At 45.3% G+C, this 13,754-nt stretch overlaps 1 protein-coding gene across 9 annotated transcripts in view; it reads right to left on the reverse strand.

The window, feature by feature from the left end:
• Window positions 1-13,754, reverse strand: part of LOC143787808 (contactin-4-like) — a 179,832-nt gene that overhangs the window by 34,276 nt on the left and 131,802 nt on the right. For all 9 annotated transcript variants that reach the window (XM_077276876.1, XM_077276884.1, XM_077276878.1 and 6 more), the window contains 2 exons: window positions 7,858-7,984; window positions 3,178-3,353 (listed from right to left, as the gene is read on the reverse strand). In XM_077276876.1, coding sequence (XP_077132991.1) covers window positions 3,178-3,353; window positions 7,858-7,984 — 303 coding nt within the window. The remainder of the gene's footprint in view (window positions 1-3,177; window positions 3,354-7,857; window positions 7,985-13,754) is intronic.

The raw sequence follows: 13,754 nt of genomic DNA on the forward strand, positions 1-13,754 counted from the left end.
GGGCAGTATTATAGTAGTTATATTCTTGTACATAGGAGTAGTATTATAGTAGTTATATTCTTGTACATAGGAGCAGTATTATAGTAGTTATATTCTTGTACATAGGAGCAGTATTTATAGTAGTTATATTCTTGTACATAGGGGCAGTATTATAGTAGTTATATTCTTGTACATAGGAGTAGTATTATAGTAGTTATATTCTTATACATAGGAGCAGTATTATAGTAGTTATATTCTTGTACATAGGGGCAGTATTATAGTAGTTATATTCTGTACATGGGGCAGTATTATAGTAGTTATATTCTTGTACATGGGGCAGTATTATAGTGGTATAGTATATATAGATTGTTGAACAATGCCTCCTCATATGTCTCTTGTGGATTTTGTCCATTCCTTCATCCTGTCTGGACCGATCCGACAGATTTCAGTGCTCGGTGTTTTGTGCTATATGGAGATTTTATAGGACGTGTATATAGGATGCGCTCGGCAGCAGTATAGCGAAGGATCTATAGGGTGCATTATGATGACATATGACAGTCTGGAGTCGGCATTATGCAGAATATCCTCAGAGCGGCAGACGGTGCTAATAACACATAATTGTAATGACTTATTCCCGTTATTACATGACGAGCAGCAGATGACTGTACGGCGCTGATCTCCCCTCGACCTTTACATTTATAGAATGTATATTTAATGAGGAACATTGCAATGTCAGCGGGATCGCTCTGAAAATACAATACCTGCGGGTCTTGTACACCTGCTGTCGGCTGCCTCTACATATTCTGTATTCTTGGGGCCCAAATATAATCCCCACACTGATCTCGAATACAGCCATGTCTGCGGTCTCTGTACAGCTCATATACGGCGCTCTCTCGTCATTCCTGCAGTCATGTCTCCTATAAATTGCAGTCGCTCACCAGGCTTCATATACATTTCAGCTTGCTATAACCAGATCTCTTTTCCACTCGCCTGCAGTCTATCCACCTGGCTGTCTCTCCTCTGCTGTCTCTCCCTTCTCGAAACTTTTTAAACCGAGCGGTCTATATTCTGCTGCATCTTTGCTGCAGTCTGACAGTAATCTGTCTCTTAACTCTGCGCTGTTGTCTCTGATGTTGCCCCATCTGTCTCTGTACCTTGTGCTCTCTGTCCTGCAGTCTCTGTACCCTGTGCTCTCTGTCCTGCAGTCTCTGTACCCTGTGCTCTGTCCTGCAGTCTCTGTACCCTGTGCTCTCTCCTGCAGTCTCTGTACCCTGTGCTCTCTCCTGCATTCTCTGTACCCTGTGCTCTCTGTCCTGCAGTCTCTGTACCCTGTGCTCTCTGTCCTGCAGTCTCTGTACCCTGTGCTCTCTGTCCTGCAGTCTCTGTACCCTGTGTTCTCTCTCCTGCAGTCTCTATACCCTGTGCTCTCTCCTGCAGTCTCTGTACCCTGTGCTCTCTCCTGCAGTCTCTGTACCCTGTGCTCTCTGTCCTGCAGTCTCTGTACCCTGTGCTCTCTTGTCCTGCAGTCTCTGTATCCTGTGCTCTCTGTCCTGCAGTCTCTGTACCCTGTGCTCTCTCCTGCAGTCTCTATACCCTGTGCTCTCTGTCCTGCAGTCTCTGTACCCTGTGCTCTCTCCTGCAGTCTCTGTACCCTGTGCTCTCTGTCCTGCAGTCTCTGTACCCTGTGCTCTCTGTCCTGCAGTCTCTGTACCCTGTGCTCTCTCCTGCAGTCTCTGTACCCTGTGTTCTCTGTCCTGCAGTCTCTGTACCCTGTGCTCTCTGTCCTGCAGTCTCTGTATCCTGTGCTCTCTGTCCTGCAGTCTCTGTATCCTGTGCTCTCTGTCCTGCAGTCTCTGGCACCATCACCAGCTTTGTCTGTACTGCTATCTCTGGCACTATCACCGGCTGTCGCTGTACTCTGCGCTCTCTGTGCTGCTGTCTCTGGCACTATCCCCGGCTGTCTCTGCACCCACACTCCACGTGCTGTCACATTGCAGTCTTCCACATGTCTCCTGCCGTGCAGTCTTGCTTCCCACAGACGGTTGCAAGTCCCAGTGGTCTCGCTCTCTGGGGCCAGAGGGGAGGACAGAGATGAGGACAGAGGAGAGGACACAAGCGAGGACAGAGATGAGGACAGAGGAGAGGACAGAGGAGAGGACAGAGGAGAGGACAGAGATGAGGACAGAGATGAGGACAGAGGAGAGGACAGAGGAGAGGACAGAGGAGAGGACAGAGGTGAGGACAGAGGAGAGGACAGAGGAGAGGACAGAGGAGAGGACAGAGGAGAGGACAGAGGAGAGGACAGAGATGAGGACAGAGGAGAGGACAGAGATAAGGACAGAGGAGAGGACAGAGATAAGGACAGAGGAGAGGACAGAGGAGAGGACCTAGGAGAGGACAGAGGAGAGGACAGAGGAGAGGACAGAGGTGAGGACAGAGGTGAGGACAGAGGAGAGGACAGAGGAGAGGACAGAGGAGAGGACAGAGGAGAGGACAGAGATGATGACAGAGGAGAGGACAGAGATAAGGACAGAGAGGACAGAGGAGAGGACCTAGGAGAGGACAGAGGAGAGGACAGAGGAGAGGACAGAGGTGAGGACAGAGGTGAGGACAGAGGTGAGGACAGAGGCGAGGACAGAGGAGAGGACAGAGGAGAGGACAGAGGAGAGGACAGAGGAGAGGACAGAGGAGAGGACAGAGGAGAGGACAGAGGAGAGGACAGAGGAGAGGACAGAGGCCACCTCATCGTCCTCACTTGATTTGTTGCTGTGGATTACGGTATTGTCGTGCGATTGCCACTGGAACAAACGTTTCCTGATTAATTGACCTGAACACGAAAATGTGGATTATTTCATTAGCCCCAATCCGGAGGTGGCGGTGACTGTGCGCAGGAGTGGGGGGCACAAAGTAATGTCACACTCCGCACACAGGTCTCCTAGCAACTCCTGCTCCAGCAGCCGGGGGGCGACGCATGGACTCCTTGATACTGATGCAATCAGTACCTCCGGAGCTGCAATCACTGCTGCACTGCATTATGGGAAACACGATGCACCAGATTAGTGCATGTCCTGCGCAGACACAGCCGGCAGGAGGCAGGATCTGCAGTCTGAACCCAGCTGACCAATAGCAGAATTGTGGATGCAGCTCTGGATGTGAAGCTGATAGGCCCCCACTGTATCACGCAGGACACGCACTCACATGCGAACTGCAGGAAAGCCTCTCGGCTCAGGATGGTCCCGATGGAGTTGGTAGCTTCACACTGGAAGGTGCCGACATCCCGCACTCGATCCGGGTCACTGACAGTTAAACTTCTGTCCTGCACTCGGTAGCGGTAATCCTGAGCTTCGTCCAGGAGAGTCCCGTTCACCCGCCACCTACAAACAGTGACATGTCAGACAGCAGCGCCCAGAGCAGAGGGTCCCGCAGATCATGGAGACCACCATAAAAAAAGCTCCAACCTTCTAACAGAAGATCTTTGCTTGCTCATATTGAATGGAAACATTTACATCTAGTGACTGAATACCTGTCCCAGGGGCGAACATATTGCATGTGCAGCCGATGCGGTTGCACCGGGACCCCTGCAGGATGGCTAACACTGAGGGCAATCTGGTCTGTTTATCCATCCCCGAGGTTCCGGGGGGGGGGCCCCTGGCCAGATTGCCCTCTTGTTCGGCGGGCACAGCAGCGCGGCTAGATGATGTCACCATTCAGCGCGCATCTGTGTCAGATAGAAAGCCGACGATGACAAAGATGCTGCGGGGAACGTACAGAGAGGTGTGTCTGTGTGCATGTGTGTCTGCCTGTGCGTGTGGGTGTGTAGGTGGTGGACAGGGCAATGATGGGGGTTGTGGAGGATAAAGCAAAGATGGAGGCGATTAAGAGGGCAATGATGGGGTGGTGGGGGTAAAGGCAATGATAGAGGTGATAGAGAGGGCAATGAGGGGGTGAAGGCAATGATAGAGGTGATGGAGAGGGCAACGATGGGGGTGAAGGCAATGATAGAGGTGATGGAGAGGGCAATGATGGGGGTGGTGGGGGAGAAGGCAATGATGGAGGAGATGGAAATGGTAATGATGAGAATGGTGGGGGAGAAGGCAAAGATGGAGGTGATGGAGAGGGCAATGATGGGATGCTGGGGGAGGAGGACAATTAGGGATGTGGTGGATTTGGGATGGGAGGAAGGGGGACTTATAATGGACTTATGAACAGGGGAGGTGGAGGAAGAAGTTAGAAATGGATGTAAAATAAATTGGGTGGTGGAGGAGGGTGCTAAGCCCCTGATACCGTCCTCCCCATCTCACCATTAATTGTGATGATATTGGGGACTTAAGATTTATTGGGGAGAGGAGGGGGGTAAGGTGAATAGGACACTTTATAATGAACTTAATTAGGGAGAAGACGCTGTCAGGGACTTGTAGTGAATTGGGAGGTGGCGGAGGAGGCTCAGTACCTGATTGCTTCTTCTCCCACCCCCAAATTCATTATGATGCTATCAAGGACTTAAGTGAATGATGGGGACACAGGACAGGGACAAAGGCTAGGTGCACACGTTCAGTCGAGTCGTGGCTGGGGGATGTCGACGTGAAGGTCTGACCAGATGGAGAAGAAACAGGAGAAAGCGGCTCTAATCAGACGAGATGTCAGCGGTGCCTGGATGCAGATATTATTCTGTGTCTGCTCTGTGTGATGTGGAGCGATAATGTTATCTGTAACATCCCTTATTATACAGTCTCACTTCTGTGTGAAATGTCCGTGTGCTTCCAGGTTTTTTTTTTTTTTTTTATCGGCTGGCACATGGAAAATCACGGATCTGAGAATGAGATCCGTGAGGGTCAGAGAATGATCTGCTCTGATCCGATTTTGAGGATCAGAATAGGACATGATTAATGCGTCTGTAAAAGGGGGTAGCACACCAACACTGCACACGGATACAGGAATGTAGCCTTATTATGTATAGCACAGTCCCTTAGTATATAGTGTACTCTCTTATTGTGTATTGCAGTCCCTTAGTATATAGTGTACTCACTTATTGTGTATTGCAGTCCCTTAGTATATAGTGTACTCTCTTATTGTGTATTGCAGTCTCTTAGTATATAGTGTACTCACTTATTATGTATAGGAGAGTCCCTTAGTATACACTGTAATGTACTCACTAGTTATGTATAGCACAGTCCCTTAGTATATAGTGTACTCACTTATTATGTATAGCAGTCCCTTAGTATATAGTGTACTTACTTATTATGTATAGCAGTCCCTTAGTATATAGTGTACTTACTAATTATGTATAGTACCGTACTTAGGTAACGTAGTTTTCTCTTTTATTATGTATATCACCATCCCTTATTACGTACCATTCTCTCTAGTTACATATAGTGCTGTCCCTTATATAGCTTCCTCTGCTGTTGTGTATAGTGCTGTCTCTTAAAACCTACAAGAGAAAAAAGTAACTAAGTAAAAAAGCAAAAGTGCATTTACATTAAACCGGTTATTTAAATGCACTTTTGCTTTTTTACTTAGTTACATCAGGGTTTTTGCTTACTTTTTTCTCTTGTAGGTTTTAATGTTTTGTGGCCAATGTGAACATGCGTTTAACCTCTGCATGTGTACCAACTCAAGTTAAGCTCAATTTTTGTGTTTTTTTTTTCTCTGTATTGTTGTATTCTGTGCAAGCCAGGGTGTGGCCTCCCTGTTTCTGAGCTAGAGATTATATATAAAGCTTCCACAGTCTGGTGTTCACTGGTTGGGCCCAGTCCTTTTGTCTGCCATTATTCACACTGAGGTCAACATTGACACATGGTAAGGTTTTAATATTAGACAGTGTAGGACTGTCCCGATCAGAGTTACCTTGAGGAGGTGGGATGGCTTTTGTGCTATTTTTTTTAAATCAAAAAACAGTATTACTGAAAACTCTGTTATTTAAATGCACTTTTGCTTTTTTTACTTAGTTACATCAGGGTTTTTGCTTACTTTTTTCTCTTGTAGGTTTTAATGTATGACTATGGGCTGTGCATTATACTACATGGAGGACTATGGGCTGTGCATTATACTACATGGAGGACTATGGGCTGTGCATTATACTACACGGAGGACTATGAGCTGTGCATTATACTACATGGAGGACTATGGGCTGTGCATTATACTACATGGAGGACTATGGGCTTTGCATTATACTACATGGAGGACTATGTGCTGTGCATTATACTACATGGAGGACTATGGGCTGTGCATTATACTACATGGAGGACTATGGGCTGTGCATTATACTACATGGAGGACTATGGGTTGTGCATTATACTACACGGAGGACTATGAGCTGTGCATTATACTACATGGATGACTATGGGCTGTGCATTATACTACATGCAGGACTATGTGCTGTGCATTATACTACATGTATGACTATGGGCTGTGCATTATACTACATGGAGGACTATGGGTTGTGCATTATACTACACGGAGGACTATGAGCTGTGCATTATACTACATGGATGACTATGGGCTGTGCATTATACTACATGCAGGACTATGTGCTGTGCATTATACTACATGGATGACTATGGCTGTGCATTATACTACATGGATGACTATGTGCCGTGCATTATACTACATGGATGACTATGGGCTGTGCATTATACTACATGGAGGACTATGGGCTTTGCATTATACTACATGGAGGACTATGTGCTGTGCATTATACTACATGGAGGACTATGGGCTGTGCATTATACTACATGGAGGACTATGGGCTGTGCATTATACTACACGGAGGACTATGAGCTGTGCATTATACTACATGGATGACTATGGGCTGTGCATTATACTACATGCAGGACTATGTGCTGTGAATTATACTACATGGATGACTATGGCTGTGCATTATACTACATGGAGGACTATGGGCTTTGCATTATACTACATGGAGGACTATGTGCTGTGCATTATACTACATGGAGGACTATGGGCTGTGCATTATATATACTACATGGAGGACTATGAGCTGTGCATTATACTACATGGAGGACTATGGGCTGTGCATTATACTACATGGAGGACTATGTGCTGTGCATTATACTACATGGAGGACTATGGGCTTTGCATTATACTACATGGAGGACTATGGGCTGTGCATTATACTACATGGAGGACTATGTGCTGTGCATTATACTACATGGAGGACTATGTGCTGTGCATCATACTACATGGATGACTATGGGCTGTGCATTATACTATATGGATGACTATGGGTTGTGCATTATACTACATGGAGTACTATGGGCTGTGCATTATACTACATGGAGGACTATGTGCTCTACATTATACTACATGGATGACTATGGGCTGTGCATTATACTATATGGAGGACTATGGGCTGTGCATTATACTACATGTAGGGGCTATGGGCTGTGCATTACACTACGTGGAGGACTATGAGCTGTGCATTATATATACTACATGGAGGACTATGGGCTGTGCATTATACTACATGTATGACTATGGGCTGTGCATTATACTACATGTATGACTATGGGCTGTGCATTATACTACATGTATGACTATGGGCTGTGCATTATACTACATGGACGACTATGGGCTCTGCATTATACTTTCCGGAGGACTATGGGCTGTGCATTATACTACATGGACGACTATGGGCTCTGCATTATACTTTCTGGAGGACTATGGGCTGTGCATTATACTACATGGACGACTATGGGCTGTACATTATACTTTCTGGAGGACTATGGGCTGTGCACTTTACTTTTTGGAAGGCTGGTGAAGTGAATGGAACCCCCAGACACGAGTCTGGACTTGTAATATTCGTTGTTTTTGGCGCCAGCTTTAAGATCCTTACCATACATTCCATGTCTGTGCACCTACCGTGTGATGGGCTTAGGGTGACCCTGCGCCTCACAGACGAGCTTCAGAGTCCGATCCTCAGAATCCAAGGGAAAGACGAGATTCGCCGGCTCCTGAGTGAAGACTGGACCCTGCAGAGCCATCTCATCTGTGGAGAAGGCAAAATGTAATTAGTTCCTGAAAACAACCCCCCCAACAAAATCAACGCATGCACCCCGCTGAGGTGTTACAGAGCACCCCATTATCGCCTCCTCTATCACACAGGATTCTATGCTCCCGCTTTTTACAGATGATTCTCCTCCTGGATGATGGGAGTGATACCTTGTGCCCAGATCCTCCTACAGGCGCATGCCCCTTTAAAGTGACAGTACCACTGATGAGGTTGTTTCCTTCTGCAGAGAATGAATTTCACCGATTTGATTACTGCTGGGTATGAGGGGTCAGGCGGCCGCACTCCTGGGGGCCATAAACACTCCAGTCTCCATGAATAAGTAATAGATGAAAGCGTTTCAGGTAAATAGTTACAGAATATAGTGGCGGGCAGTGGTGGATTTTCAGTAAGTGGTTTCCGTATTTGGTGCTGTTATCAGCACTGCACAAGGCGAAGCGTTTCCTCCGGCCTGACCTTTATCTGGAGGAGGCCAAGGCAGCTGCTCAGGATTGCTGGAAATGGCCGAACTCCATAAATATGCAAAAGAATCTAACAAGGCGGCTGAAGTATCCATCCGCTGTATCCATGAATATAGAAGGATCTGACCCCCGATATTACCGCACAGGGTGACGGGGGTCCAGCTTCAGACACAATTATATCCAGGAGGATTGTGTATAAATCTGTGAGAGGAGAGATGACAACGAAAGGGCTGAAAAGCAGAACTGTGTTAACGGACCCCTAAATTAACACGAGACCGGCACGTCCTGCCCCGTCATCCTCCATTAACTCATCTACCCAGATGGTTCTGTGATACTTTCATTACTCACAGAACGAAGAAAGCTGCAGTATTATGGCAGCAAAAATGGCATGGAAATAGTATCTGCTACATTGTATATTCCGGTGATGCTCTGCTACATTGTATGTTCCGGTGATGCTCTGCTACATTGTATATTCAGGTGATGCTCTGCTACATTCTATGTCCCGGTGATGATCTGCTATACTGTATGTCCCGGTGATGCTCTGCTATACTGTATGTCCCGGTGATGCTCTGCTACATTGTATATTCCGGTGATATGCTGCTACATTGTATGTTCCGGTGATGCTCTGCTACATTGTATATTCAGGTGATGCTCTGCTACATTCTATGTCCCGGTGATGCTCTGCTAGATTGTATATTCCGATGATGCTCTGCTACATTGTATGTCCCGGTGATGCTCTGCTACATTGTATATTCAGGTGATGCTCTGCTACATTGTATGTCCCGGAGATGCTCTGCTACATTGTATGTCCCGGTGATGCTCTGCTACATTGTATGTCCCGGTGATGCTCTGCTACATTGTATGTCCCGGTGATGCTCTGCTACATTGTATATTCAGGTGATGCTCTGCTACATTGTATGTCCCGGTGATGCTCTGCTAGACTGTATATTCTGATAATGCTCTGCTACATTGTATGTCCCGGTGATGCTCTGCTACATTGTATATTCAGGTGATGCTCTGCTACATTGTATGTCCCGGTGATGCTCTGCTACATTGTATATTCAGGTGATGCTCTGCTAGACTGTATATTCTGATAATGCTCTGCTACATTGTATGTCCCGGTGATGCTCTGCTACATTGTATATTCAGGTGATGTTCTGCTACATTGTATATTCAGGTGATGCTCTGCTAGACTGTATATTCTGATAATGCTCTGCTACATTGTATGTCCCGGTGATGCTCTGCTACATTGTATGTTCCGGTGATGCTCTGCTACATTGTATGTCCCGGTGATGCTCTGCTACATTGTATGTCCCGGTGATGCTCTGCTACATTGTATGTCCCGGTGATGCTCTGCTACATTGTATGTCCCGGTGATGCTCTGCTACATTGTATGTCCCGGTGATGCTCTGCTACATTGTATATCCCAGCTTTCTGTATAGCAGAAAGAAGAATGGAAGAAGAACTCGGCAATCAAAGGAGAAGCTGGACTATGGAAGGTAGCAGCAAATGTTCCTGCCTAGATCATTGTACTGTACGATGTCCTTGGTCATGGACGCATTCACCAATCTAAACATGCCATTGTGGGGCAGGTAAAGAGCAGTAGGGTGGTCCCAGGGTCCATTACGCTGCTGCTCTTTGTACAGGGCTGTGTGATCTGCGCATGCCATAATGTTGGCAAGACAGCAAGAATGCCGCCCAAGTGCACAGCCAGGCCATCGTACACGGGTATAGGCTTTATACAGCTTACAAAGGTGGCCCCTATGAATATGTCCGGGGAGGTATAGGTCTGATTTTTGGATGGCCAGAGGCTTGGCTGACAGGCAAAGCTAATGCACATACTGCTGCTAAAAAGTTGTCAGACGTAGCGTACAGATACGGGGTCCAGAGGTAATTGATTGTGACAGGGGCAATCTGATAAGAAATAACGCCGGCTTTAGGGATAGAACAAGACTTTCACACTTGTAACCACCCACAGAGTAACGGGACGGTGGAAGGACTGAATGGTTCGTTAAAGCTGAAAATTCAAAAGGCAATGGAAGAAATAAGTAAACCATGGACTGAAGGCATCCAATAGTGCTGCAAACTGTAAGGGTTACCCCAAATAAGAAACCTAGTCTCAGCCCCTATGAGATTCTGTTAGGTGGTCCTCCAAAAACGTGAATGGATTGTCCTCAGCAATCACTCGATTCAGATAGGACAGCATATGTAGGATTCACAATCGGGGTCTTCGTTCTATTTCTGATCCATCTCCATTACAAGGCGCGCGTGACCTTAAGCCTGGAGATTGGGTGACCATACAGGAATATATAAGAAAAAGCTGGAATCCACAATCCGAGGGGCCTTATCAAGTCCAATGGACTACTCCCACCTCGGTGGAGGATGAGGGGAAATCCACCTGGATGAACTCTTCCCATTGCAAAAGATTCCACAAAGCCGGAGAGAATGATATTAGGGAAGTATTATCCTTGGATAATTGTTTTTCTCAGCTTGCTATTTCAATGTGAAAAATGTATTGAGATACCTGGACAATGAAATGTCTAAGCAACGGAGGAATAAGATTGTTAAATACCATGATCACATAGCTCAAGTGCGTAATTTATCGTATGGCTGAATCTATGCACATTATCGGAGGAAAAACGGTGCTTTATTTTGTCACTCCTGGTGTTGAGAAAGATCTCTTTAAAAGTGGAAATGTTGGGATCTACGTCCCCTAGACTTGAATGAGGAGCAAAGTAAACCCTTTGCAGCCCTGCCTATTATGGGATGGACACAAATATCCAAGGTTCCGAGGTAATTTAACCACAAAATCAGATAGTATTAGTAAAAGTCTTACTGATACATATGAATTTAAGGAACATGATTGAACCTGAATTAATGAACGAAGAGCATGAAAATATTTGGGAACGACTCATGATCAAAAGTTAAAACTTAGATTTTCTGCAAAAAGGCCAATTCCCCTCAGTGATACGAGCAAAGTAATCAGAGTTGTCTTTGTAAACAAATGTTCCTTAACTGGAACCGAGCAGCATGTTCTGTGATGCTCTGCTACATTGTATGCTCCGGTGCTACATTGTATATTCTGTGATGCTCTGCTACATTGTATGTTCTGTGATGCTCTGCTACATTGTATATTCAGGCGATGCTCTGCTACATTGTATGTCCCGGTGATGCTCTGCTATATGGTATGTTCCGGTGATGCTCTGCTACATTGTATGTTCCGGTGATGCTCTGCTACATTGTATGTCCCGGTGATGATCTGCTACATTGTATGTCCCGGTGATGCTCTGCTACATTGTATGTTCCAGGGATGCTCTGCTATATGGTATGTTCCGGTGATGATCTGCTACATTATATGTTCTGGTGATGCTCTGCTACATTGTATATTGTATGATTTAGTGAATCCTGCATTGAGCGGGGGGGTTGGACACAATGACCCTGGAGGTCCTTTCCAACACTAACATTCTATGATTCTATGCCCCGGTGATGCTCTGCTATATTGTATGTTCCAATTATGCTCTGCTACATTATATGATCTCCTATACTTTATGTTCTGCTACATTACAAGATCTGGGAATCCTTTGCTACATTATATAACCTGGTTAAGTTCCGCTACATTGTGTCATCTGCTATGATTTATGACTTACTGAGCTACTTTTTGTAAAACCTAATAAAGCTCCACTACATTATATAATTTGGTGAAGTTCTGCTACAATATATAATCCAATGAAACACTGCTAAATTATATAATCTACTACAATTTATATTGTTGGGACAATCTGCTATATTCCATGACCTGAGGAAGCTGTTCTACATTATATCATCCATTACATCATTCAGTGAACTTGTTTATCTGCTACATTATGTGATCAGCTGATAGTCTTCTACAGTCTATTTCATAGGATCTCTTTCATTATTGATCTAGTGAAGCTCAGCTACATTGTATGATCTGCTGATAAACTGGTACAATTTATTAAATAGGCTACATTACAGGATCTGGTGGTGACCTTATCAGTTACATTATATGATCCCCTATATTACAGGATCTGGTGATGATCTCTTATATGTTACATTATATGATCCTCACATTACAGGATCTGGTGGTGACCTCCTTATCGGTTACATTATATGATCCCCTACATTACAGGATCTGGTGACTACCTCCTTATCTGTTACATTATATGATCCCCACATTACAGCATCTGGTGATGATCTCTTATCTGTTACATTTTATGATCCCCTACATTACAGGATCTGGCGGTGATCTCTTATCTGTTACATTATATGATCCCCACATTACAGCATCTGGTAATGATCTCTTATCTGTTACATTTTATGATCCCCTACATTACAGGATCTGGTGGTGATTTCTTATTTGTTACATTATATGATCCCCACATTACAGCATCTGGTGATGATTTCTTATCTGTTACATTTTATGATCCCCTACATTACAGCATCTGGTGATGATCTCTTATCTGTTACATTTTATGATCCCCTACATTACAGGATCTGGTGGTGACCTCCTTATGTGTTACATTATATGATCCCCACATTACAGGATCTGGTGATGATCTCTTATCTGTTACATTTCAGGATCTCTTTATCTGTTACATTATATCCTGTGTGTGATGTTCTGATGAGAGAATGTATAAAGATGAGAGCGTGTGCACTACTGAAGAAGGTGCAAAGGTAGGCTCCCACACCATGTAGCTCAAAAGAAGACGACGAGGCGCGGCCATGGACGCAGGTCGAAATCCAGACCTAATGAGGACTACGAGATCACAGGTACCAATGCGCTGGTAATTAATATCTCAGACAGAACTCTTGGGGTAGCTGAATACCAGGCGCTACAAAAGGGGCTGTAATTTTGCCCCACGTATCGTTGTCATACCGTTGATCTCGAAATGGACCTTCAACGTTTTTTTCGGTCTCTTAGATTAAAAGCTTATTTCTCTAAGATTCCGGACACTACTCCAGCCATATCTAATGCTGATACCTCACCTAATGTCCTTACATCCCATAGTCTGGGGTTACATACTAAAAGCTATTTCAGACCCCCACACGGCTCACATGCCATGGAGGCCTTCTGGATCCATAGCCTCCCTCTACCCTAAGGGCCTCAATAGGGATTATGACCTGGCATCCTTTCTCTAGATTGACTATACTACCGTGGGTCTAAGACGCTGGCCACTCCAGTGTATCACACTGCCCTTTATGGAATATTATTATATTGTGTGTCCCCCTCCTAACATAAATTCTAGGGATGTCTCCTATTGGGGGCCTAT

Source organism: Ranitomeya variabilis, chromosome 8 (assembly GCF_051348905.1).
Source record: "Ranitomeya variabilis isolate aRanVar5 chromosome 8, aRanVar5.hap1, whole genome shotgun sequence".
Taxonomy (NCBI): Eukaryota; Metazoa; Chordata; class Amphibia; order Anura; family Dendrobatidae; genus Ranitomeya; species Ranitomeya variabilis.